The 26,784-nt window shown below is 40.7% G+C and overlaps 3 protein-coding genes and 2 non-coding genes across 6 annotated transcripts; all 5 read right to left on the reverse strand.

The window, feature by feature from the left end:
- Window positions 1-79: 79 nt before the first annotated feature.
- On the reverse strand, window positions 80-3,398 carry rps5 (ribosomal protein S5). Its single transcript, XM_071527489.1, has 6 exons — window positions 3,337-3,398; window positions 2,516-2,622; window positions 2,020-2,229; window positions 1,453-1,581; window positions 521-619; window positions 80-198 (listed from the first exon to the last, which is right to left on the reverse strand). Coding segments are annotated over exons 1-6 (615 nt in total). The 5' UTR covers window positions 3,338-3,398; the 3' UTR covers window positions 80-129.
- Window positions 702-833, reverse strand: LOC139650766 (small nucleolar RNA SNORA3/SNORA45 family). The gene has a single exon (XR_011695659.1). It is a non-coding gene; the product is annotated as a small nucleolar RNA SNORA3/SNORA45 family (small nucleolar RNA).
- On the reverse strand, window positions 2,312-2,443 carry LOC139650768 (small nucleolar RNA SNORA3/SNORA45 family). The gene has a single exon (XR_011695660.1). It is a non-coding gene; the product is annotated as a small nucleolar RNA SNORA3/SNORA45 family (small nucleolar RNA).
- A 495-nt stretch (window positions 3,399-3,893) lies between the features above and the next one.
- On the reverse strand, window positions 3,894-12,275 carry ppt2b (palmitoyl-protein thioesterase 2b). Its single transcript, XM_071527500.1, has 8 exons — window positions 11,843-12,275; window positions 9,825-9,978; window positions 8,748-8,843; window positions 8,171-8,278; window positions 7,856-7,939; window positions 7,069-7,153; window positions 6,318-6,372; window positions 3,894-5,994 (listed from the first exon to the last, which is right to left on the reverse strand). The coding sequence occupies exons 1-8, from the start codon at window positions 12,020-12,022 to the stop codon at window positions 5,851-5,853; spliced, it is 906 nt and encodes a 301-aa protein (XP_071383601.1). The 5' UTR covers window positions 12,023-12,275; the 3' UTR covers window positions 3,894-5,850.
- A 591-nt stretch (window positions 12,276-12,866) lies between these two features.
- cratb (carnitine O-acetyltransferase b) lies at window positions 12,867-25,008 on the reverse strand. Of its 2 annotated transcripts, none has more exons than XM_071527492.1 (15): window positions 24,692-25,008; window positions 23,623-23,847; window positions 22,811-22,929; window positions 21,964-22,017; window positions 20,540-20,705; window positions 19,195-19,369; window positions 18,421-18,511; window positions 17,812-17,899; window positions 17,581-17,681; window positions 17,280-17,399; window positions 16,080-16,202; window positions 15,331-15,466; window positions 14,946-15,008; window positions 14,720-14,857; window positions 12,867-13,896 (listed from the first exon to the last, which is right to left on the reverse strand). In XM_071527492.1, exons 1-15 carry the CDS (start codon window positions 24,740-24,742, stop codon window positions 13,693-13,695), a joined length of 1,854 nt encoding a protein of 617 aa, XP_071383593.1. In that variant the 5' UTR covers window positions 24,743-25,008; the 3' UTR covers window positions 12,867-13,692. The 2 variants fall into 2 exon arrangements, with proteins under 2 accessions (XP_071383593.1, XP_071383594.1); XM_071527493.1 differs by having other exon boundaries at window positions 24,686-25,008.
- Window positions 25,009-26,784: the final 1,776 nt, after the last annotated feature.

Below are 26,784 nucleotides of genomic sequence, written 5' to 3' on the forward strand. Positions count from 1 at the left end.
CTCCAAACAAACTTCCCCATTAATGACTTGAAATGCAGTTTGGTAGACAGCAGTACAAAAATCACTCATGAAATCAACAGAAGTTTCTTCAAATTTATTTCTTGGTTTTTTAGAAAGCAACAAACATATTTAACGGTTGGATTTGGCCACTCTCTCCAACTCGTCCTTCTTCTTGATGGCGTAGGAGTTGGATGAACCCTGAATGGGAGGAAAAATATGTTTAATATACCTTGATTATCAACAAATGCCAAACATTCACAGCACAATAAACTACAAGTGTGAACCAGTCTTGCTCAAACTGGCCATTGTCTCTCAATGACCAGTTGATCGCATAAGGACTGGGAAGGGATTTTGTGTAATGTGACAGTATACAAAATGATATGTATGTTATGTGTAAAAATGAAGGTGTTGCACATGTCTGTTTAACTGAATGGAAACTGTGGAACAAGACTGCCCATGATGCACAACAAATGTGTGATGAATAAGAGTGTGGTCATGTTTTAAGTGGATGAAATGTTACCTTGGCTGCATTGATCAGCTCATCAGCCAGGCACTCAGCGATGGTCTTGATGTTCCTGAAAGCAGCTTCTCTTGCTCCTGTGCACAGCAGCCAGATAGCCTGAGAGACGGGAGAGCGAGACATTAGTGGGTGAGACGGATCGACAAAATCACTTTAGTGGAATGAACAGAGCCTAGAAATGTAATGTATCTGAGTTGGTGATTGGCTGGGTCACGACAGACTACAGCCAATGAATAAGCAAAGACATTTACTCTGCGAGCACTCTAGCACACCAGGACAACGGGCAGTGTCCAGGCGTGACTCTAGCCTCGCTTAACGCATGCAATACACCAGTGCTGAAACAATAAGTCCATCAACAGGAAATTAACAGATTATAGTTTTATAACCTGATTAATCGTTTTAGTCATTTGTCAAGTAAAAATACCAAACATTTGCTAGTTACAGCTTCGCAAATGCTAAGATTTGCTTCATTTTCTCTGTTTCATATGATTATAAAATGAATACATAGGGTTTTTTTGGCTGCTAGTCAGACCAAGTACACAAATTTAAGACTCAATGTGGTCTCTGGTAAATTGATGGGCATTTGTCTTATTTTTGGCAATTTATAGACTAAACGATTGATTGAATATCTGATGATGAACAATTTGCTCATAGTATTTCTGGGCTTAAAGGTGGTTTATGCCAGACTTAACGTAAATTGTAAATTCTATCTCTGGTTAATGTTCACTACACTGAAGATGCATCTATCAGATACAATTCATGTCCATTTTTCGAGATCTGTTCAAGCCTCACACCATCTTTAATTGAAGGAAAGAGGATTTTGTTGAGACATTGAAGCAAAACATTACCTGAGCCATTTTAGAAAGACTCAACATAGATGGGGTAGAGCAATAAAAGGCCTTAGCTGTCAATGCAGCATCTAGACAGGTTACCTGGTTGACTCTGCGGAGGGGGGACACATCCACAGCCTGCCTCCTGACGGTACCAGCGCGACCGATACGGGTGGAGTCCTCACGGGGTCCACTGTTGATGATGGCGTTCACCAGGACCTGGAGGGGGTTCTGAGGACGAAAATGGGAACAGAGGGTCAGTCAATAAGTTGCATGTGGAAACTTCACACCAAGAAACGCACAGTCATGGAATGGATACCAACTAAATTTGACCCATAGAGCTATTAATACAAGCTCAAGGCATACTAATCCATAGTTAAATTAACTGACAAATTAATGTAGATATATCAATAATGAAAAATGGGCATCAAAGGCCCCATGCGAAACAAAACACAGGAGCTGCATTCAACAATAAAGTAAACATTCTTAAACCTTTTCAGTCTGAGAACCAAGCGAGAAATTTTGTCCTACCCTGGGATTCAAGCTTATTTAAAACATACCATTCTTGTCATATGGAGACCCATCAGAAACACAGCCATGGTCCGAGAGACACAGTTGTCATCTCTAAGGACTCAATGAAATACAATCGTCTCGTCATACTATACCCACCTCCCCGGTCAGCAGGTGGATGATCTCGAAGGCGTGCTTGACGATGCGCACGGTCATCAGCTTCTTGCCGTTGTTGCGGCCGTGCATCATCATGGAGTTGGTCAGACGCTCCACGATGGGGCACTGGGCCTTGCGGAAACGCTTGGCGGCATAACGTCCTCCAGAGTGTGGCAGGTACTTGGCGTACTTCTCTTTCACAGCAATGTAATCCTGTAGAGAAAAGGGGGGCACTTAATATTTACAGTTTATGCACCTTTGGGTGAAATCGTGTTGGGATATTAATGAGAACTGGTAGTGTATCTGAGTTGGTGATTGACTGGGTCACAGCAGACTACAGCCAATGAATAAGCAAAGATATTTACTCTGCGAGCACTCTAGCACACCAGGACAACTGGCAGTGTCCAGGCGTGACTCTAGCCTCGCTTCACAACACAGTAAACAGGTGATACAAAGTACTTTAACAGCTAGACAAGACAATAACTCTCATGCTTCTCACCTGCAGGGAGATGTCATTGATCTGGACATCGTCGGTGCTCCACTTCCCAAAGAGCTTGATCTCTGGGGTCTCAGCCACGGCTGGGGCAGTCTCCCACGACTCAGTCACTGAGGATAAACAACCGTGGGTAAGTTGCAATGTGACAGGCTAAAGAAATCCACAGGAAAACCCGATGGCATCCAGGTGTGTGTATTTCCAAACTAAGAGCCGTCTCGATCCTAATTGCCATCGAGGTAAGTAAGCTTCAGGACTGACTTTGGTTAACATTAGCTACATCCATCTGTCAGGCAAAGTGAGCAACAGTGTGTATAACATTATATCATAATTTCTGCATATAGCTGATCACTTTCACATAACCACAGCAAGTTTAACTGAAATGTCAGTACTCAACTAAAAGCGGAGCCACATTTCCACAGCAGGGCCTGAACTGAAGCCTGCAACACGTAGCTAGCTGGCAAGCTAACCAAACGTGTGCGAACTAACGTTACACGTCACATTTCCAATCACACATAGGGTCAAATTTAAAGTGAAAAGAGTGAATATATTGAGAATATGGCTGCGTGTAATGGGATATTGATTGTAAAAACTATCGATGGCCGGTCAACATGCCGCATCCACATGTGCTAGCAGTTAGCCGCATGCTAACGCACTGCGCTGTTGTGCTCGGAGGCAACATTTAGTGGAAATAAAACAAGATTTCTGCCGAACTACGATTCTTTTGTCTCATTTATCGTAAACGGGGATTGTTACCGCACCTATTTATCCGACAATACTCATTTTGGTGGCATCTGAAGCAGCAAAAAGGTGAATTTGTCACTCACTTGTGTCTGCCGTTCTGTACAGCACTTCTCAGAGACGGAAAAGGGCCTTCATGGGGCGCCTCGTGCAGATATCCGGTGGGCTGGCGGGGTACTTCCGCTGCGCAGGGCTTTTATGTATTTGTAGTCTTTTTCCACAGAAGCCTTGGGTCCTCCAGTGTCCTTTGGTATTGAAATGGGGCAGGTAAATGAAGCAAGAAGCCACGAGACGCCGCGTGCTTTACAGTGATTTTGCACCATCTCCGATGCGATGTTAAAGTGGAGTAGAGTTTTTATCAAATGGAAGAAAGAATACATTTATGAGTAGCCTGATAATAAAATGATTACGTTTTATCCTTCCGCCAAGCAAACTAGTTCTTGAGCAGTAGCTAAACAAGCAGCATAAGTACAACGCATAATCATAACATATAAAAGTTGGTGCATTAAAATAGTTATATTAATCTTTAAATTAACTTTTATGTGGTATTTTCAATTTTAAACGTCACTCAGCCAATCACAACTGAGGACTATCCCTTTCATAAAACTGAATAAACCAAAATAGAGTTCAAAACTGTCATCTTTATTGAGGATTTGACAATTGAAACTTTCCAGTTACAGACCATATACTGTGAATCTTGTAGAAATTGTAGCGCACACTGGCAAAATAGTAGATTCTTTTTTGCAACACTTGGTTAAAAAAAAAGTCTCCATGCTTACATTTGATGTCTGATTAGACACCAATAAAACTGAACAGAGGAGGTCATCCCTTAATTCCATAACAACTTAGGTCAGTTCATTTGTACAAGCACACATAAAACCAAGAATGCAACATTAATAAAATACATATACATAATACTGTAAATCTAACAACTTGAAAACATTTACAAAGGTTTTTCAGCAAATCATCCCATCTTCATCCCTTTCCCCTCATGGTTCATATCTGGTTAAATCTGTAACCATTTTGTGCAATTCCCATGGTAATTCACTTCTTCACTTTGACATACAACAGATATTTCCCTTCTTTGTCAAACACCTATAATACAACAGAGAGGCATAAACATTCAAAATATCACAAATAGTTAAAATCAATCCCTTTCTGACAGAGACAGACGAAGAAGAAGGTTGCTCAAACGCCTGAGATATCTAAATGCAATGGGAGGTAAAGAATGCCACGTACAATAGTTTGGTGGACAGGTAAATGCTAATATAGCACTGCCACTCTCCGGCTTTTCTGCATCCGTCTCTACCCCACCATCCCCTCTTTTATTTATTTTTTTAGCACCATCACTAAAGGCAGTGTGTTATAGCACTTCGGTTTGGGAAATGAAACACTGAGGTGTGTGGGAAATAGTCTACATTTAAGGCTTGATCTACTACAGCGATAGCTCAGAGAAAAGCTGAAAAAGCACTGCATGACAATGATAATAAACGTCATTCATGATCCGCACACATTAAAAGGTTTGTGGGTTAAAACACAGGGGAGGAATTACACTCTCCAGGATTGAAAAAGAAAACAAAAAAGATACAAGTCACTCCATCGTTGAGATGAGCGGGGCAGTGTGTGTCTGTACATGTAGACAGGATGACAGAACGTCGCTCAGGCACTGTTGTGTTGTGTGGTAACTTTGAGGTATGTGTGACCAAACACACACACATACACACGCAAGAATGTATGTATATGTGGGCTCGACATGTTAAAGTTATAAACCGTAACATTTTCATATAAATAAATGTCCGTTTTGCTACTCTCTATCGCCGATTGATGTAACACAATAGCGATTCAACCTAAATCCAGTTCATGAAAGCTTTTACATTTCCCGCTCTGGGTGTTTTCCGTGAAAAATCCTCTGGCAGACAAGGAGTGATGTGGGTTATGTTTCTTGCAGCAGCAACAGTGGTTTGTTTGAAATGAAGAAGAAGAAGAAGAGGTCGGTAGTTCGCATGAGCACGACCAAGAAAAGGCCGGTACCTACAGAAACCCAAACCTAATCAACAGAAAATATAAGGAACAAGGACACACAGGGCCATAGATGCGAAGCAGCCTACACAGTTCAGCAGCCTCCTAACGGCCACTAGGGGCAGACAGGCTAACTGTGAATGAATGGATGAATGGATGAATGAATGAATGAATGAATGAATGAATATGTGAGAGAGTCACTTTATGGATCCATGAGGTGCTTCGCATCTAAAAAGATGTCAAAATACTGGCGACACTGTTTGGTTACCAAGTGATTTCTGGGAAGTGCAGTGCAGAAACACCACAGCAGATTGCAATAGCATGATGTTTTACCCAGTAGATGTCAGTCCAAATTGAAAAGTAGTCCCTGTCTTTGGTTTCCCTTTAAGGAAAGAACCAGAAATGTTTGAAAATATGCTATAAAATGGTTGTGGAGGCAGAGTTTTTTCACACATGGTGGAAGTAAGAGCATTTCACAACATTGCTGAGTTAAAAAACCTGTGTGTAACAGTGTGTGTGGTGTGTGTGTGTGTGTGTGAGAGTGTGAGTGTGTGTGTGGTTGTGCTATCCAGTATTTCCCTCTACACCAGCCACTTCTCGATGCAGGTGTGGAACACCGTCTCGTTGGAGTGCCACCAGACGTGTTCGACTCCGGCCACTGAACACAGGATCAGGTCCCCGCGAGCCGCCAGGCTCTTCAGACCGAAAACATCCCTCAGATACACCTGGAACAGCAAAAAGAGGAACATGTGTCAGGAGGGCAAGGTCATCTATTATGGGTTTTATAACTGAATCTTCCCCAATGCACTTTGTGTCAGAAAAACAGTGGATGAAATTATACCAAAATCATTTTTAAAGAATTGAAAAGATCATAAAGGGCATTAAAACAAATGCAAAAAAAAAAGACAGAAACCATCATCCAGTAGTTATATCAGCAGAATATGTTAAACATTCAATACATAACATATAACTTATTACAAATAAGACACGCATAACTGAACATTAAACCCATCAGGAGACTGAAAATAAGAGAGTTTGTTCCACTCACATCTTGGTGCTGCATCTCGACGACGGTCTCGTTGTCGTCATAAAATCCAAACTGACTGAAAAGGAAAAGTCAGAGAGGATTATTTCAGAGGGAGGAATCACACAGTCAGACCTAGAAAGACCAAGTGTTGGATGGAGGGAAACAAGGCCTACACTGATAATAGAAAATTTTATATTACATGAGAAAAAACCTGGATGAAAATAAATATACAATAGAATCATGAACAGAATGTGAGACTGTGTACTGAAAATTAATAGATCAGAGGGAAAAACAAACAAACTGTTGCATATTTGCTGCTCTGCCAAAGTGCATGAATCAATGTGAACTGAAAAAATAAATCATTCTGCACAACAGAAAAGGCTGTAATGGTAACAACCAGTGTGTTTTCAGCTGTAATAGCTTTCATCAGGGTTACAGAAGTGCAAGCATAACATTCAACATACTGAACTGACCTGGGTCTCAAAAGTATTTTAGTACTAGGGTATTAGTATTAGGCCAAAGACAGAATATCAGTGCAGTTGGAGTATATGGCACAAAAATGTAAAAAATTTGAATGAACATGAACATATAGAAGATTTCCCTCTGACTACTACAATTCAAAGTGCTAGAACTCTGCAAAAATTACTCCTATTTTTTTTATTTTATCCACGTCCAAATTTTTACATGAAATCATTCTCGATGTGGAAAGACCATCAGCACCACAATGCTTTTGAGAAAGTCAGGACCAGAACAGGACAGGGGACCAACTCACCTGGACTGCCAGGGGGTGATGACTCCATCGTCCGGCCCTCCAATCAACACCAGCTTCTTGATCTTCAGGAAGTTCTTCTTCCACTCTGTGAGTGACAGGTTAAACACAGTGTGACTCCATGTAGTTTTAGACGACTACTCAGAGGCTGAAATGCATTGTGCACAACACACATCCTTGATATAACGATGTCCGTGTGAGAATGGCATCAATAACAACATGTACATGAATGTAAACAAAGGACGTCACTTTGAAGATCCAGATAATTTGTTATCGACAAATTACACTTTGTTACTTGCCATGTGTAATTGATGCCAGTTGATCAGATGTGTGTATATTCTATATACTGTATATTGTGATGGGTTTGTGTGAAATATCGTGTCACTGAGGAAGATGAAATCGATTCAATGTTTGATTCAAAGTTTTTTTTATAGCCCTTCTGCATTTGAGCACTGTGAACTTTTTATTTGGAGCATCTGTGATGTAAAATAACAGGAGAATTAATATCTTTACATCTTTGTGATCCTATTATTCAGCAGTGTGTGAATTCTTCAGCATCTACTCATTACAATTTGTATTTCTAATCGACACATCTGCAAGTCAAAGTTATTTATGGACAAATTCTTAGGCACAACAACCTTTTCCTACTTATTGATACTCAATTTCATGGGTCGTGTAACGGGTCAAAGTTGGATAATGTTACTTCAAAAAGAAGATAAAAACTTAAACCCACTGATAATTAAAAGCATTAAACTGATGGACAAGTATCACCCGTGAAGAATTTGCTGACCTGTTGCATTGGGATTAGGCCTCTCGCTGTCGAGCAGAGCCAAATAATCACTGCTGTTCACATACATGTCTCTGTGGTGCGGATCTGGAGGAGACAGAGAGAGAACAAACAAGCAGAATGTCAATAAGTAACTCCTGGTGGGTCAGCGATCAAAGACACAGCTTATTTATTATATTCATGGGTTTGAATCCAATATAATCTTGGGAAAAAACGGTCTTCCAAGCCCACTGAAAATCCCATGTTCAAGCTTGACAAGCAAAAGAATATTTTACTACATTTTAGAACTTTTCCTGCCGTTGTCTTTTCCTGACTCACCATTCCAGTAGTTGCAGATGGATATCCTCTGTCCTACTGAGGTGTAGCAGACGTGGTAGAGGTTGGATTTCACAAACTGAGGGAAGAGGTACTTCAAGTAGTCCGTGTCTGGGAAGAAACAAGAGGCCAACAGCAGGGATAAATATCAAGCTCTGAAGTTGCACCTAGAAACCAGACCGACAATAGATACGATTGATGTTTGCATAATTTAGCGACATGAATTTGAGTCTCTGTGGAGGATTTTTTCTTACAAACCTCAGACAGAAACTCAGACAACTGTGGCCAAAGTGGGGATTAAGTCCTTAACGTGTTTGAAATTATCATTCTTGCCTTTCAGATAGTTTTTTAGTTTATGTTTGGAGTGAGAGAGAGGGAAGAGATTTGTTCATATTTTAGAAGGGGGTTAGGTGGCAAGCAAATTGTAGATTTCCCTTAAAATTCCCTTCATATCTTCTGTTAGGAGAGGATATGTATTTACAGCAATATCATTCCCATTTACTCCCACACTGCACATGATACAGTGTATGAACTGATACCGATCCTCTCTATTCCCGTTGGCTTCTTAAGTTGAACCCACCTCCGTACTGTCCGGCCTGCGGCGAGGACAGAGAGATGAAGGACTGGACGTTGTGGTCGGACAGAGTGGAGAGGATCCCCCTGCAGATCAGCCCGCCTGCGACAACATCAACAACAACAACACAGGAGGTCAAAAAGGGAAGGAAACAGTTGCTGTGTGTGATGCTGCGTTCCAGAGATGTTGGAAAGTCGGAAATTCTGACTTCCTACTTGCAAAGGAACAGCACTTCAAGTCAGAATTTTAAGTGGGAAATCACATGATGCCAATATGGCGAGATGTGATAACTGCATCAACATGGCGGCGTACACTGTGAATGTGACTCAGCATTACTTTTAACATGTTTAAAAGCCTCAAAATACACATAAGATTGATTTTCAGTATTGTATGACTTTAACATTATCAAAACACAGTGTGGTAAATACTTAAACATATTAATTTGAAATGTAAAGTTTGCACATACAGATGCTAATGTTCTATGCAAACTAGCTGGGTAACGATGCCAAATATCATAAAGATAACTTTAGCTGTTGGGGAACAGTAGTTTACATTGGGCACAGATAATCTGGCAGGCTTCCATGTTTCCTCTTTGGTTTTTCCGAGCTCGGCTGCTGGATTACGATCTACCGGCTGAGAATTTCCGACTTCCGACTTTGGATGGAAAGCAGCATGTGACTATTATGACTCTTATGTGTTATAAAAAGATAAACAGCAAAAAAAAAAGACAGTTATTTTATAGAGTGAAACATCTACAGATTTACAGAATATTGCTCAATTAACTAATGTACTTTTGGTAATGATGATATGTTATGACCATTTTTAAGTAGAAACGCCTAACTAGGGACAGGGGTCGCAAATTAGCCTTGGCTAGAAATCCCATATGCAACACATCTGTATCATGTTATTGTAACCTGTTACAATGTTTGTTTTGCATTGTCCCTGACAAATAAACGAATAAAAAAATATATATACATATATATAATGCCAGTCTGAAAAGGCCAACTGGTACAAATGCTTTGGCAATCTCATTCTGTCCTCTCTCTCTCTCTCTCTCTCACACACACACACACACACACACACCTTGAGAGTAGCAGATGAAGTGGACCCCGTCTGCTGCGTTTTGCATTATGGGGTAAATAGCTGCCTTGAAGCCCTCCACCTGCTTCCACATAGGCTGCAGGCTGGCGCTTCTGTCAAACAGGTCAATGACCGACACATTGGTTCCAGGATGAGACTGCAAGAGAGAGAGAGAGAGAAAGAGAGAGAGAGAGATGGCATAACTTATTAAACAGGGTGTGTTAAGCTGGCATGGAGGCATTGTGTTTCAGTAACTCCTGATATTCTAGTATGTTGCGTTAAATGAGTTTAACAAGAATCAGCATGCTGATCTCAGGTTATAAGCAGCAAAGCTGATCCATGATGATTTGGTCTAATGGTCTCTAACACCTCAGATGCCTGTGTTATCAATACCAACACAGCTTATCCTATGGAATGTTTAACTACTAATTGATCAGGGTGTGCTTTAAATATTGATGATTCTGTAGTATGTTTGTTAAGCGGGAAATAATACGTATCTAGGGAGAGACGTCTGGATTTATCCTTTTATTTTATCTTTTTTTTTTTTTCCAGAAATATTGGTAATATGGTTTCACGCTAGAGCTTTGTTGGGGTAAAAAAGGGGAACTTGATATTGGCCTAACGTCCTGAACCGTGCTGGCATCCCACAAAACTTCCTCTTCTTAACACACTGCATTGTTTGTTTGTTTGTTAATTTATTTATTTAAGGACAACACACATTAATCAACATTTCTGTAAATGTGCCAGTGTTAGCCAGCTGGCTAATTTTCAACTGTAGTCCTTTTGGTGAGATGTTTTAAAACCTATAAAATGATAAAAATGTACAGAACAAAGAGAACAAGACGCCATAGAGACAGCAACAGCAACAAAACAAGAATTATCAAGACAGAACACAAGCCATGCAAAGCAATAGGAAACAGCAAAACATCAGCACAACAATACAGCAACAACAAACACCATTTCGGCACATCAACACACAGCCAAGCAATACTGACCACAACCAACTTATGATACATGCAGACATGCAGAGCAGCAATAACCAGTAAACATAAATAAAATACAGCAGTCATTATTTAGATCTTATTTAAGTGTTATCTCCAACTAATCAGTTACTGTTGCTCTTGCAGCTCTCATGTGTGTAAATGTTTTTGGGAAGGGGGTGGGGGATGGGTGTGAGTGTGTGGGGGGTGGGTAGGCATGGAGAAATAAAGACGAGATGATAGTTTATGGGCTTACAAAAATAAATTTGTCAATAAATAATCACTGTAACTACCCACTGACAACTTCAATTAATTAAAAAAAGACTATATCAGCAATGGTTTGGCCAGTCCCATATAAAAATCCTATAAAACTTTATAGATTACCACAGGGAAAACTATAGAATATTGTACTAAACTGTAATAGACTATAAATGACTAAATGGCTGTACCTTTACTATGCTATAATGATTACTACAGTATAGTTTACTTCATATTACACATTACTAAACTTTTGCTCTGCTACGGTAATGACAACAGTATGATATATTTAACTATAGCAGGCTACATAGTAGTTTATTACAGTGAAAACTATAGAATATTGTACTAAACTATAATAGACTATACATGACTAAATGGCTGTACCTTTACTATGCTATAATGATTACTACAGTATAGTTTAGTTAACTACGATATAGGCTACTTAATGTTACTATACTACACATTTACTCTCATATAGTAATGATAATGTAGTAAACTATTATACTTCACATAATACTACCAATTTACTATACCATAGAAATCAATACTAATAATGTGGTATAGTATACATATATGACATACATACATATATATAGTATAGTGTAGGTTTACTGCCAGTGTGTCTGTGGTGGTGACATAATCTATAAGGCCTAAGTAGCCTATGTAACGTGTAAGATGAACATTGATTCAACTCAATAAATAAAAATTCCTATATAACTTTCTTGCAAACTGGCCCATACGAGGTGCAGAGAAGACACGCTAAACCATCTTTCCATGACTCACCTCGTTGATGAAGCGTTGTAAAGTAGCAAAATCCCCCGAGCTGTCGAACAGCCCGTGGACTATGATCACCGGCTTGTACCCGACCACAGCAGCCCAGAGACACGCGCCGAGCAGCGGCCACAGCAGCCCGGCCGCCCCGCTGCTCCTCCGGCTGGAGACGGCAGAATGGGAGCCTTTCATTATAGCTCAAATCAAAACAAAACAAACAAAAAAAAAACCTGACTAAAATCCTTAAAATTTTGAAATAACAATTGCTAAAATAAAATAAAAAAGCCTGATGCTTGATTTTTTTCGGCTAATGTTATGCTATCATCATTCCCAATTTTTTTCCAGCAGCATTTCAGATGAACTGAAGATCTTCAGCGTCCCTCCGATGATCCAGTTTATATCTAATGCATTCCCTTTATGTATCTTGCATAATAACACTTTTAGGAAACACTACACAGCTGCAGAGCTTTGGTTCCTTTTGTTTGTTCCGGTTTTGATCAAAGTGTGCCGCATGTGACGTAATTTCCGGTTTCTATTGCTTGTCCATTGGGAGTACTGACCAAAAAAAAAATATTGGGACCGCTGGCTGAATGAATATAAACTAACTCTCTCATTTCATTCCCAATACATTACATTTAATCAAAAGTGTCTTTCAACCCAGATAGGATCTTTCTGACCGGATCGGTCAGTTCTGATTGGCGGAATGACGTTCGAAGCCGCTGGAAAATATCCAATAAGACCACAGCTCTGACCACTGACCAAACGTTTCGTTATAATATTATAAAAAATCAATCATTTGTTGAACACGTGCGTTTTTTTTTTAACACCGCTGTTATATAAAAGCTTTGCATTGTGCCTAACAACGCCTATTAGCTGTTCTAAAAATCACTGTAAAGCACAACTTCTGACTTTTACACCCTTGTCGTTTTTTTTTTAAACGATGCAAAACAAACACAACTCTGAAATGTTTGTATTCCACCTTGCCTAACCACACTGGCAGGCACTCACACAGACACACACAAAGCATTTTAAAAAGTAGTGTGTGATAACAGGCTTTATTGACCAGTCCTGCAAGCATGCCCCTCTGTCAGGGAAAAAAAAAAGCCAATTTACATTCATTTCATAATACAGTAATAGACCCTGAAGAGCAGGTTGTTCGAGCCCAGCGAGATGAGCTCACCAGACAAAAGCTCCTGTCATTTCATCGTACCAATAATAACCAGCTTGCTGGCATTTGGTCCTTTTCAAACACAGACTTATCATCCTACAAAATAAACAGGTTCGATAAACGTTCTACTAGTGATTCCAAAGGCAGTGCAGCACACATGAAACACATTTAATATTTGCAGAGAGTATCAGATACTAGTCATCTCTTGACTAGCAAGAGATGACTAGAGATGCCCTCCCTTTGCAAGGGCAGTAAATTTAACCATAGATACGCTTGGCTTCCTTTGATTAATGTTGGAGTGTCAGGCAAGCTTTAGTGTCTTTGTTTTGCTTTCAGCATTAAAAGATTCCTCCAAGTGCATCCACTGCAGCAGCTATAATGCAACTTGCTTGCTTAGCTCATGCTGGGAAAATAGAAAATGAAAGAGATTCATCCCTTATCAAAAGCATTAGCACCTCAGAGCCGAGTACTTTGAGTTCAGTCATTGTCAATGCTCTCTCAGCACTAAAGCGCTCCGCTGCGGCATTACAGGCCAGCACGCATTAGAAAACATTCGAGCCTCATCAAGACTTCTATAGCGACAAATGCTGGTTTAAGAAAATAAAATGTTTTTTTTTTCCTTTTTTCTACAAAGAACGCCACCATTTCTCCTCCTAGAGTGAGCTGTGTTATCCTCCTGGACACAGACACAGCTCTACACAGCAGGCTGCAGCAGCTCTTGTAGCTGACACAGGGTGTTGTTCAGGGTGAGGGCCAGCGTTTCTGCATGCGTCTCCTCACAGCAGTTGAAGGCGGTGATGGAGAAGTGGACGTGGTCTGCCTGGGGGTTGTAGCAAATGGCGTAGCCGTCAGGAACGAGAGGTCCAAAACACATCACACTGTCTGTGTTCGCAGGCACCTGAAGGAACAAGAGAAACAATAACATGAGATATTACTGACATGAGATAATGTAAAGGAATACCAAAGTGAGAGTAGACTCATACAAACAGTATGCAGACGCTATTCACAAATCACAAATATCCTAATTAAACTATGCCTACAATACAATAGAAGTGTTAATTAGATGGTGGAAAGACAGATGAAGAACAATTCTGTGTATGTAAATTCTGTCAAAAGTTAACAGTCTGGGCAGACGGAATCAACGGGATTATGGAACAAGATCAATGGCTTTGCCGACTTTGATCAAGTGGGACGATGATGTGGGCATAGAGTCAATCATCTGAATAGGGAAGGCCACAGTATAGAGCTGGAATGAAGGGCAATAACACAAAATGGCACGTGACTTGTAAAACTTGAGAAATTACAGCAGGCAATGAAAAACATGTTGAGACATGGTTACGATCAAATCAACGTGTCGTTAGTTTACGGCAGGATTTGGAGAAGTGGATAATTTACAAGTCACAATGTCACAGTTTAATAAGAGAAGAGAAGCAGCTTGATTGTTGGAAACTCCCAAAATGCATGATGAGGCACTAAATGTGCTACAATAACGGTATATCATGCGCTCCAAAATGACAGGAAAACTTACACAAAATTCCCCCTCATACACTTGCATCATTCACCATAAAAAAGAAAAACATTTCCCACTTCTAGTTGGGCTTTAGTACCTTTTGTAAACAAATCTTTGTCATCTGTACAATCTCTAATAACACAGACACACACATAAGGACACAGAGACACAGACGACAGAGACACACAGAGACACACAGACACAAACACACCTGCCCCGTTCTGAGTTTCCAATGTGTTGCCAGTCCGTACGCTGTGTCCATGAAGACTTTGGGAATGCTCAGTCCCTCCTCGATGGCCTGGAGCTTCAGACCCAGCAGGTGGTGGTCAATGCCGCGGCCTTTAAGAGCCTGAACAGAGCAGAGGACGAGTGACGGTGAAAAGGGGCAACTAAAAGACAGATATGCATGTCATTAGTTTGGTTTACTTGGTGTTTACCTGCTCAGTCAGAGCGCCATAGGCATCAACAGCCTCTCTGAATAGTTGCAGCTTTGCTTCCCTCTGCAGCACAACAAAGAAAACACAGCATGAGTACACAGTGTTACCATTTAGTTTGTCTTGTTTTGTTGATGTTTGTTGTCATTTGCTGGCTTGTTTAGTCTTTTTTGTGGTGTTATCTTGTGTTATGGATATTTGTTTTTAAGAGCGCACTACAGAAAATTCTAAGCAACTGTCTAGTTGATGTGGCAGTAAGTAAAGAAAAGTGTTATGCTACCTCTTTCTACATCTTCCTTACTATTTAATCACCCGACACCAAACAAGCTAAAAATATCCTTTCAATAGTCACAGTGAAACAGTTCAATGGCAAAATTATGTTTCTCACCGAAACAGATGGATCGTCAAAGGCCAGTATGAATTTGAGTGTTTGATTTGTCGGGGAGCGGATGAACTCTGTCCTTCCTCCTCGAAACATCCTCTGGGAGGCGATGTCACAGGCAGGACACACCTCACTGTGAACCCTAGGGTTGATGGGAAGGACACAAAAACAACCACAGCAAATGTGTGAGATTTAAAAACAATACTGCTGATTTTATACTGATCAGGCAATCACAAAATTCTGACTATTGCTCTTTTCCCTACAGTACCACGCTTCCAGTACATAAATCAATGCTTCTGACACATTACACAACTCACTGGAAATCTGTACAACAAAGTGTGAAAACACCACAAGTAACAAAATAAAAGACTATATCTGCAGTAATTAGATATTTACTCCACCGTAGACACGCCCCAATGTTCACAAACTAGTTTGCCTGCTAGCTATATTTATATGACCTTTGATTTTGAAAGCAACAAGTTCACCCTGTTCTCTGGGGATAGTCGCAAGTCATTCTGGGAAATGTAGGAAATCACTAACTGAAGTAGAAGTAGACGAGGCAGGTTGAGGGAAAGTGGGTACAACAAAAAACATAAATTACAACACCATCACAAAATAACTACTGGAATGCATTGAAAATAACAGATTGATAATATATATAACAGTGTAAGCGTATCTGTGGGTGGATTTTTCTTTTATTGCAAACAATAACACAAAGACTTCCTCATTCCCTGTGATAATGTCAGTGTCCTGACCTGTAGTAGGCCAGCTGCAGGGCAACCTGGATGAAGGAGTTGGGACTCATTTTGTGCTGCTTGGGCAGCTCCTTGCCAAACCTCTGGAAGTTGAACACGTTCACATCGAGGTCGTTGATCAGTCTGCAGGAAATTCAAAGGCAAGGCAAGGGAAGGCAAGTTTATTTATATAGCACATTTCAGCAACAAGGCAATTCAAAGCGCTTTACATAAAACATTAAAAGCATCAAGACAAAATGAAAAGGATAAAATTCAAATAAAAGACCAAGAAAAATAAAGTTCATTAAAGAGCTAAGAGAATAAAAACAAAAAAACAGGCTAAAATAGAGTAAGACAGGTGTAAAATACAAGAATAAAGGTTACAGTGCAGTGTGAGAGATGAATAGTTATTTGGTGTCATAAAAGGCAGCGGCAAACAGAAAAGTCAAACTAAGTAGTTATTGCCAATTCTGTGACATGGTAATTTATAACAGTGTTTCACTAATCATACGACCGGCTAATGCAGAGATTCATTTTCTCTGCTGTGCAAAACACTAGCCCTTTTCACCACGCGAAATACTGAATTTCTACAGTTTATATACTGCCAGGTGTCTCATAATCCCATAACAAAGCGAGTTCTAAACTGAACATATTTGTAAGGAGATTTAACAGGCATGGATAATTCTGTAATGGGCTCTAACAGACTGTGTTTTGAACGGCGGCCATATTGTTCACATCTGTCCAATCCACTTAAATCCTCTCAAATCAGCAGTGCACATAAGGAAAGGCTTCGTCCCACATTTAGACCTCAGACACCTGACTGATTTAAGGCTGCTCTGAAATCAGTTTAAACGCTTGTGTTAGGGATGTGGTCAAAGGGAAAAATGCAGGCTTCAGGACAGACAACCTGGATTACAACAATGACTTTTACGGGGGTCAGGGAGGCAGCCAAGCCAACGAGAGAACATTGTTTAGGCAAGGTTACATTAACACAGAGGAGAAGATAGCTCTATTTACACTCCTGTGGCTTTGGCTTAGGCCACCTGTAATTCAGCTTTGTTAGATTTTGAAGCAAAAGCAAACACCTAGCTTACACTATGCAGCAAGGCTATTCTTTCCTTATCTGCAGTGACCCTGCATTTACACTCAAGCCTGTTCACAAGACAGCAAGCTATGAGAGGTAAAGAAGGGAAAGAGGGTGTGAGGGAAACGGGTGCTTACATGTCCAGGTTTTGCTTGGCGTGCTCGATGTCCCTCTTGATTTCTCGGTCGATGTGAAAGTAAAGCTTCTTTGGCATTGGTAGTGGGACCAGCGGGGCTCTCTTGGGGTCTGGTTTCTTACTGCGGTATGGAAAATAAGTCGTGAAGACCGCCAAAGACAAACTTTATGGGCATTTGGCGGATGTTAATTTTGGACTCTGTGTAGGAAACTACTCAAACACACAAAATACTGTAAAATACCACAAAGCACCAGAACATGTAGGAAATGAGTGTCTCTCCCTTCATCATCCCTGTGCCTCACCAGTACTCCAGAATATGATCCAGCAGTGTTGCTATCGGCGGACCCTCAGCGGTGGCTTGTTCATACAGAAGGCCCCATGAGCCGTCCTCACCCACCACAAACTGTTAAACCAAGACACACACACACACACACAGCTGGGTACGAGATTTTTAAAGATTCTTACAGTATGAGTCTGTATCAGCTGACCTTTTCTTATCTGACATACAGTATGTGATTTTTCCTTCTGCTCACCTGCAGTGTTTTGTCGAACCAGCGGTTGCCGCTGTTGGAGAACGTCCCGCCCCCATGCAGAACCTGGGCTGCCTTTCGACTAGCATACCTGCCAATCAGTGAGAACAAGCAGAAATTACGTACTGTAAAGGTCAGAAGTGGTATAAATGTTCAATTTATTCCGAACGCAGCATTATACCGCTGCATTATGAGGATTATAAACATGCTAAAAGTAATGCAGTGTACTATTTACAGTGTAAGCTGCCATGCTGACGTTAGATAATTGCATCTCGGAAAACTCGGGTTTGAGAAATCTTGCCCGAGTTTCCTACTCGGAAACCTCCGACTTTGTTCCATTCGTTCTGTTGCATTTTGCCTAGTAAGAAGTCTGATTTTGAATTGAAACGCAGCAAAAGTGGCTCCAAAAGTCAAGTTTCTACATTGATTTGAGACCTCAGAGATGCAAATCTAAGCGTGTCACATTTTTTAGATACAAAGCTGGAAACATGTAGAAGTGGGAAGTGACAAGTGTACAGTGGGAAGTGGGAAGTGACAAGTGTACATTATTGCTTAAGAATAACAGACTGCACAATGGTAGGGTTACCCTGGGGGGGGGGGGGGGGTACATACTTCTCATCTGATATCCTCATGACTGGAGAATCCAGACACAAGGAGAAAAGTCCCTTCTCTATCACCCGCACTGACTCCTTGTTTAGTTTATCTGTCATGGAGAGAGCATGGAAAGATACACAGAGACAGAAAGACCATAAAAACTAACGGCAAACAAAACCATCAGTGTTTTTTTTTGTATTAAGAGTCGACAATTTCAAGATCCAATTTTCTGCCATATGAGTGCATCTCTGTTATTAAATTTTTTATCTTGATCTTTGTGCTTGCAAACAATAAAGTCTTTCAGACATATTTATCAAACATAGCAGTATTGTACAAAGGATGAAGTTTGAATAGTGCTGAGTCAATAAAGCTGTAATTACAGCTACCAAGACTATCTATAGTACAGTACTCCCAAATCAAGATTTCTGTGGTTCTGGACTTGTCAGACCCAAGCCTATTTTGTTTTGGTCCTGTCTTGGCCTTGGTCAATTTACTACATTCACTTATTTCAAAGCAGAAAATCAACACTTTTATCCAAAAGTAAAAGCAAAGTTGTCATCCAAAATAGTATCACATACTGTCAGCAATCGCATATTCTTGAAAAAGACGTGACTTCCCTTGTGGTCTTGACTATAGTGCTGACAGCTACTAATTATAGTATAGTAAATCTGCTAAATGTCTACATTGCAAATTATATTCTACTATATCTATAAAATGGTTGTCTCACATTCTCGAAGACACTTTGGACATATATAGTGATAATGTATTTGAAGTATACACAGCGTGCTGTACCTCTCAGCAGGCGGTTGTAGGCCTGTCCCCAGGTGTGGCGGTGCTCGCTGGTCAGGATGCCCATGGGCTCTTTGTCCGTCTTCCAGGACTGAGATCTGATCCTCAGCAGCTGAGCGTGGATCTGGCTCTCCGTCATCCGGGAGCCGTCGCTGTTGTACACCTCCAGCTGGAAGAACTAGAGGTGGGAGGGAAAAGATATAAGTAGACCACCTTCATTTAGGTCTCCCTTATCAGCAGCTCATCAGTTTAAAAAAGGGGGATGTTTGCAAATTGTTGCTTTAAAATCAGGCATATTTGGGGCATCCTGGTAGCTCAGTGGGCTAAGGTGCGTACAACGGGAGAGCGACGTTCTGGGTTTGAATCCGACCCGGGACCTTTACCATGTCACCCCTTTCTCTCTCCCAATCTTTCCTGTCTCTCTGTACTTTCATCTGTCAAATAAAAGCAAAAATGCCAAAGAAAAAAAAAAAATCAGGGGTATTTTTGTTTGTTTTACAAAGAGGAGTCCATACCCTTTCAACCAAGGAGCGACTTATTCGAAAGAGTTTACTCCTTTAGTTCGGTTCATTTGGGCAGGTGACAACAGTGCCATTCAAATTCCGGTGGCATTAAATGACCACTTGAAAATGTGGGTCTTGGCACTTTCCAGGTGAACTGTGGTGCGGTTCATTAGGAGTGAGAATGTTATCTGAACCAACTACAGGAAACAACCCCAAAACAAAAGGGTTTTATGGATATAAGGAGATGACTGGAGGCCTGTATGAATATAAGGAGACATCTGATAGCTGCGGGGAAAGCCTAGCATAACAAAGTGAACTGAGAGCAAACTGCAGTCTTGACTGATGCTCATATTCAGCTATTTCTTCATGTGTTCTTCCCTGATATGAAAACCAGAGAAGGTAAGGAGTCCATCCTGCATAGCTAAAGTTACAGGGACTGGAATCAGATTTGCTTTGACTTCCCTCGTGCCGCCAAAGTCTCTAATCTCATGGGATGACAGGTTGCCAAAACAAGCTACTTCTGCATCCATGTGACTTTTGTTTACAAGCCCTGCTTCGCTTGTAATTGGGTGGCAAGAACCTTAACAAACCAAATACAAAAATGCAGCAAAGCAACTTTTCCACTCTGGTTCGCACCAAAGAAAACAAACTGTAGGTGTGATCGCACAAGATTCTTCTTCATGTGATGAGCTTTCTCTGGGAATGCCAAGAAACAAGACCTGACATGACCACAAAGTTGTATAACTTGAAATCCCATAAGGGTGGAAAACAATGCGAAGATGCATACAATGAAGGGCTGAGAGAAAAAAAACCCCAAGAAAACAGAAATCCAGCGGCATCATCACCTGGTAGTTCCTGACCACTGTGATGTGTGTTGGCGAGCGCCGGGAGCGGCCGTGATGAGCGATGTAGTCGTGTTTAGGACCCGGGATCCTACAGGAGGAGAAGAGGAGGGGGAAGAGCTCCATGCACAGAGGCTTCCCTCGCATGTACTCTACTGGCAGCTGGCCACTGAGGGAGAGAGAGAGGGAGGGAGAGGGAGAGAGGGGGGGGGGGGAGCGAGAGAGAGAGAGAGGGGGAGAGAGAGAGGGGGAGAGAGAGAAAGAGGGAGAGAGTGAGAGAGGCAGAGAAAGAGAGAGGGAGAGAGAGAGAGAGAGACATGGAGAGAAAGAGGGAGAGAGAGAGAGAGAGGGAGAGAAAGAGAGAAAAATATTTTATGTACGTGTATGTATGTATGTATACTATATATACATAATTGTTTATTGTTCTGCTTTGGCAATAACTGTTGATTACCATTCATGCCAATAAAGCTTATTTGAATTGAATTGAATTGAGAGAGAGAGGGAGAGAGAGAGGGGGGGGGGAGAGAGAGAGAGAAAGGGGGAGAGAGAGAGAGAAAGGGGGAGAGAGTAATTTTGTACAGAGAGAACAATCGTGTTCTCTCTATCCACATATGGATATGTGACACCTCAAGCTGAGAGAGACAAAGAGAGATTGTGCATGTCTGTGTGTATGGAGGGAGAGACCGTACAGAGGTATGGCCATGGAAAGCAGGGGAGAATAGAATAGAATAGAGAGCTGGAGGAAGTAACAGAAACACTTTGCAAATACTATGTGCCAGATGGGTGGAGTTTGGCAAATAAGATATGTCTTGATATGGCAAAGCCCGCCAATCTGGTCCTCTAAGCAGATTAAAACAAACAATAAGATTTATTTACAACTACTATCTGACCCGGGTCTGCAGAGAAGAGTATACAGAAGGGAGATGGCAGGAGACAGATACTGTTACTGAGAGATACTGTTACTGAGAGTGCCGCCAAATAAAATTAGATACAGATTAACTTCATACACCAAAGGAATACAGGGCAATGCCAGCCAGGCTAAAGGTTGGAGCACTGAAATAGCCGTTAGTGAAAGTGACTGCAACACAGGAGATTAAAAGAGTCATTGGATTGAGTTGTGTCACCAACTACTGGGTGATCAGTTTATACCTGATACCTGGCTCAAATAATTGTTGCAGACAATTCTTAGCATTTGCTTTAATTTGCTTGTATTGTAATTACAGTATATGTGATTCAGATACTGTCAGGTAACCTGTCAATCACAGAAAAGCTTACTAAATTGACTTCCAAATACTTCCCTGTGGTCGTCTATACCATCTAGCATTCATTGTATTGTGCTATGTGGTAACCCCCATCCATATGGCAGCTAAATTAGCCAAAAAAGGTTTTGTATTTGGCCCAGGTTGATCATACAGGTAAAAACTTACGTGTGGATTTTGGCTTTGAAATCCAGCACTGCAGCTATCAGTTTGGATGCAAACCTAGGGTAGAAACAAACATGTTTTGGTCAGTGTTTTATTATCATGTAGAAAAACAGATTATTAATTTGTGCTATTTCAACACTCAGCGATGCAAATCCATCGTGCCTCAATCCTACAACAGGTAAACAATTCATATTCAGGACAATCTGCTTGAAGTGTCAAGTATCGTGTGAAGGCTGTTCACACAAATTTCAAATGCAGTTTAGGGATTACTAATGCATAACAGAGCATGTATAAATAGTGCATATCGCTGTGAGGTGAAAACCCTGTATCTCCAAAATGTCAGCTTTTCAGGAACGATAAACAGCCTTGTTTTTAGCTTGACGACCATGCATTTTCAAGTTTCTATAACTGGTTTTGAAAAGATTTCATAAGACCAAGGGGTTGTAGAATTTCCTCAGTCCACAGAGGAGCATGTAATCCTTCAACTGAGGCTAAAACATGAAAAACACAAAACTGGAGTTACAAGGTTTTCACCTGACAACGATGATATACAAACCAAACAGGTGTGTATATGTGTGTGTGTGTGTGTGTGTGTGTGTGTATCCATCCAGATCCTGTCAACACTCGCTCAGGTTTGTGTACGGGTCACAAACTGGCCAAGTGTCCTCACTGGAAACATAATTACATGATGACACAGAGATACAGGACTAAAATAAACAGATTGTTTTCATCTGCTTGGCCTGGTGTTTGTGTTTCTTTTTGTGAGAATGAAACTGGTTTAACTGTGCCATGAAAAGATCACTTCCTGAGATACATTTAAACATATAATAGTGTTTAGGTTTCCACTCACACCAGCTGGCCCCTCCAGTCAGAATAGTCTCTCCTGGGAAGAGAGATGGCCGGGTTCGAGTGCACAGGCAGAGGCTGTCTGCTCTCCAGGTACGCCCACTGCACCCACCAGTCTGAGATCTGCACAGGAGGAGAGACCCCAGTTAGGTACACACACTAGTTACAGCCAAGGATCAACAATCACTCTAGTAGCAGAACAGAATGGATGGAGGGATCCAGGGTTGATTTTTAAAGTATTTTATGTATTTTGTGTATGGTCTATCGTCTTAAGAGTTGCACTGAGGCAAATTCCTATCAATTTTCTGAACAAGGCAATAAATTATTGAATGTTGAATACTGAACTTGTCAAGCTAGAGACACAAAATATATTTTAAACCAATGATTCTCAACCTAGGGGTCAAGACCCAACCAGAATGCTGATATATGGTCCTGGAGCGATCGAGGGTTGATTTATGAAATGTCAAATTTATCGTTGTGTTTAATCTTTACGATCTCGTGAAATAATGAATGTTGCAGCTTCTAGGCTTCTTCCATTAATTAATCAGTAAAACAACCTGAAAAGCGCAGATAAAAAGCATCATTTGGTGTCAAAGTTCACCACGCTACAAGAGGTCAGAAGCAGGTGTTGATTTGTTTTTGGGAAGAGAACCACGGCATTAAGCAGTTTCACTCATATGTTGTCAACAGTGCTGGTTCATCCACCCCTGATCGCTCCGAAAAAACGTCACAGCAGCTTTATTTGTCCTTAAAATACGGCACGTCCATCACTAACATTCGTCCGTGTGTGCGGTTTCCCACACTGATATGACAGACCCAGTTCTTGGTGTGCCTGGCTCTCCTCTCCAGGCCCTCCTGCAGACTCTGGCCCAGGCCGCCCGGCTTGCCGAACTGCTGCACCATCCTGCGGGTGTGGCTGAGCTCGTCGGGGGGCAGCAGGGGCTCCAGGGCCGTCAGGTAGCCCTGCAGGGTCTGGGCCAGCGGGGGCACCGGCTGGGGGGGCACGGCCAAGGAGAAACACTGCTCCTGCCTGGACGCCACCTGCAGGTTCAGGACATGTTGGTGACATCTGAGTGTGACTGAGGCACAGTGGAGATTACTGTACTGTATTTACTGCATGTGTGCAACAGAATTTAAGTATAATCAAACCAAACACTTTAATGTTTCCCTGGATAAGCGCTCCTGCACTTTTGACTGATTATTTAAGTGATTATTTTACTTACTTTACTTATTACCTTTATTTTTTTGTATTATGTATTATTTTTTATAGAGAATTTGTTTCCATATTTCTGTACATAATTCTGTATCTTGTATCTATGTATGTATGTATTTTATTATATTTTATTGTACTCACCTGTGTAATTATGCTTTTTATTCTGTGAACCACAAGTATGATGTAGTGGATTTTCTGTCATCATTTCATACTGCTACTACTAATGTTTGCATCTTTTTGAAACTTAATAAACAAAATCCTCACCATAAAAATAAATACATAAATTAAAGTAAAAATAACAATGATCAAGCCAAACTTCTACATTGTAAGTGCAGATGTACAGGTACTGCTATACTCTGCATGTCAGTGCAGAGACAACTGTAATGCCTGCTGACATAACATAACAGTGTTTCACTTCCATGATATTTTGACTAAAAGCCAAGCCGAAGGCAGGGCATACCAGGGCGTATCACAATAGGAAGTGTGAAAGACGGGTAAAGGTGGGAACTTGATCACACTCAGTTGCTCTTTATTCGTTTCATTGCCCCCAAAACCAGAACTAGCTAGATGTGGCCTATATGTGTCTCTATATATTCCAACAGTAGGCCACTGTGTCAGCAGCATGGCCGTGTACAGTGTAAAGTAAACTCTAAAAGAAAAAAAAACACTCACCCGAGACAGCCAAGCTTTGCAGGTTCCTGGTTGTATTTTCCTCACAATCATGTTGCTGTTTCTTTCACTTCAGTCCTCCAGTCACTGTTGCATCTGTCAAATCTGTCAAAAGCAGCTTCCCCTTCCTATATTTTTTTTTAAATAAGTTTTGCAGGTTTGCACAGTTCAGACGGTCAAATCGTCAAAACGAAGTCGGAGCCCTCCTACTTCTTCTCCATGGTGGAAACAGAAAACTCTTCTCATCGCCTAAATAGTTCCTAAGTGGAAACCATTTGCCCTCTGTATGTTTCTTTCCTCTTCCTTCAAAGTACGACCAGTCGTTGTTTCCCTGCAGAGGTGCACGTACTGAGGAGGCAACAAGCCCGCACACGTGTTGACGTAAAGTGCGTTTCCGTAAACAGCTAAACTGACCTGACAAATCCCCAAGACATAAAGCAGTACCGCATTTGTCCACAGGGCGTCGCTGCTGTCCCTCGTGATGATGACGCTGCACACCCACATGGTCCAGTGGGTCCCAAACTGGGGTCCTGGGGCGTCCAAGGGTCTTTGAAGGGGGCTCCAGGGGGCCCCGAAAAAAAGAGCGACAGTTACATTTCACTGTTGTTTTGTTCACAATAAGTTAACACTAGACCCACTAGGTTGGGTGGGTTACTTTAAAAATATACTACATAATAATTAGTTACTTCATCAAAATTGGAAACAGTAATGTACTCATTGCCCAATGTATTCTGATTGTTTTCAGTTACTTTCAGATTGATGTATAAAGGTATCAGTACAGACAAGAAAAAGTGAAAAATTACAATGTTCATGAAATGTATGCATACAAATATAAATTTTCTCCTCTAAAGATGTAGATCACCTAGTCTCAGAAGTAGCCTAATCCTCTAACTTTTCACAAGTATCTGTGATCAGAAATCATTATTTTTTTGGTAATATAATGGAATATATTTACTTAAAATTTTAGAATATGCATTACAAGTATCCCCTTACTACCCAACCAAAGCACTAGAAGAGAAGTGGAATTATTATTTTGATCACAGGTTTCACTTTCCCCTCCAACTGTACAGACAAAAAAAAACTACCAAGGGTCCCTGAAGCAAAAACCAACCAAACAAATGAGGTTCTGTGGTTTGAAGCATCTCTTCTTCTTTAATATGACGAGGGTGGTGGGAAATACCAACAGACAAATAAAACAAGATGAGAGAAAACTCTTTTCAGAATTATTTATTAGACTTTTCTCTTGAAGCCAGCTTCTTCAACCATAATAGAAAAAAAATAATAATAATTTGAAAAGAATTTGCATAATGCACATTTTCTTTAACCAATTAAAATATTCAGTTACAAACAAAAAAATATATATCATGAACATAATACAGCCAAAAGTCAGATAGAAGCTGCAATATGATGACATGAATTGGAGTGTGAATTGAATTGTTTGTGCTCTCAACCCATCTTCCTCTCAGATATCTTTCTCCATTTCAACAAGACAAAATAATAAAATAATAACTATATTTAAAGCATCAAATATACTATGAATTTAATTGTTACCATAGTTTTTTTGTTTAACAAAACACCCGCAGAGAGGAGGTTATTCAAAAGGCTTCAGATAAGAAAAAAATAAATTCAAATATCTCGATCAACTGATCTTTATATCATCTGCATGGGCAAATCCAGCAGGCACATGAAAGCAGATGATATAAACATCACTGAATCTTTTATGGTGCTGAGGCAGTGCTGCCTTAAAGTTAGAAAGTAATTAATAAAGAAGAAACTATCAAATATATTAGCTAAAAAATAAAATCTTATAAGGTAAATTCCATCATTTTGCATAGATAAGTGATCCTTCAGCACCCAACAGACCTGAGGGTCAAAATAAAACTCTTTCACAATAACTTTTACAATATGTACCATACCATACTTTATATTCACATTCGTTTCCTTGGTGATATTTTTCCCAGTAAACACCATTGTGTTCCTTTTATCAGCTGCATACACCATACACCATGTATTTCTCGTACAACACTCATTCTCCCTGCTGCTACAACAAAATATTTTGCATCATAAGGATTACAAACACTCATCGACAAGTCAAA

Source organism: Centroberyx affinis, unplaced genomic scaffold, assembly GCF_046629955.1.
Source record: "Centroberyx affinis isolate AG114_WGS23_722 - 3 ecotype Tasmania unplaced genomic scaffold, CSIRO-AGI_Caff_v1 ptg001542l_1, whole genome shotgun sequence".
In the NCBI taxonomy this organism is placed as follows: Eukaryota; Metazoa; Chordata; class Actinopteri; order Beryciformes; family Berycidae; genus Centroberyx; species Centroberyx affinis.

Coding starts and splice junctions, on each gene's coding strand:
- rps5 (XM_071527489.1), bottom strand. Junction 620..1,452: donor CCCTCCGCAGAGTCAACCAG/GTAACCTGTCTA, acceptor CCCGTCTCTCAG/GCTATCTGGCTGCTGTGCAC. Junction 199..520: donor AGCTGATCAATGCAGCCAAG/GTAACATTTCAT, acceptor CCTCCCATTCAG/GGTTCATCCAACTCCTACGC.
- ppt2b (XM_071527500.1), bottom strand. CDS start 12,022: ATGAAAGGCTCCCATTCTGCCGTCTCCAGCCGGAGGAGCAGCGGGGCG. Junction 7,154..7,855: donor GCCTAATCCCAATGCAACAG/GTCAGCAAATTC, acceptor TGTCACTCACAG/AGTGGAAGAAGAACTTCCTG. Junction 6,373..7,068: donor ATCACCCCCTGGCAGTCCAG/GTGAGTTGGTCC, acceptor TTTCCTTTTCAG/TCAGTTTGGATTTTATGACG.
- cratb (XM_071527493.1), bottom strand. CDS start 24,742: ATGATTGTGAGGAAAATACAACCAGGAACCTGCAAAGCTTGGCTGTCT. Junction 17,400..17,580: donor GATCATATTCTGGAGTACTG/GTGAGGCACAGG, acceptor TCCATACCGCAG/TAAGAAACCAGACCCCAAGA. Junction 15,467..16,079: donor CTGCAGCTGGCCTACTACAG/GTCAGGACACTG, acceptor CATCAACCCTAG/GGTTCACAGTGAGGTGTGTC.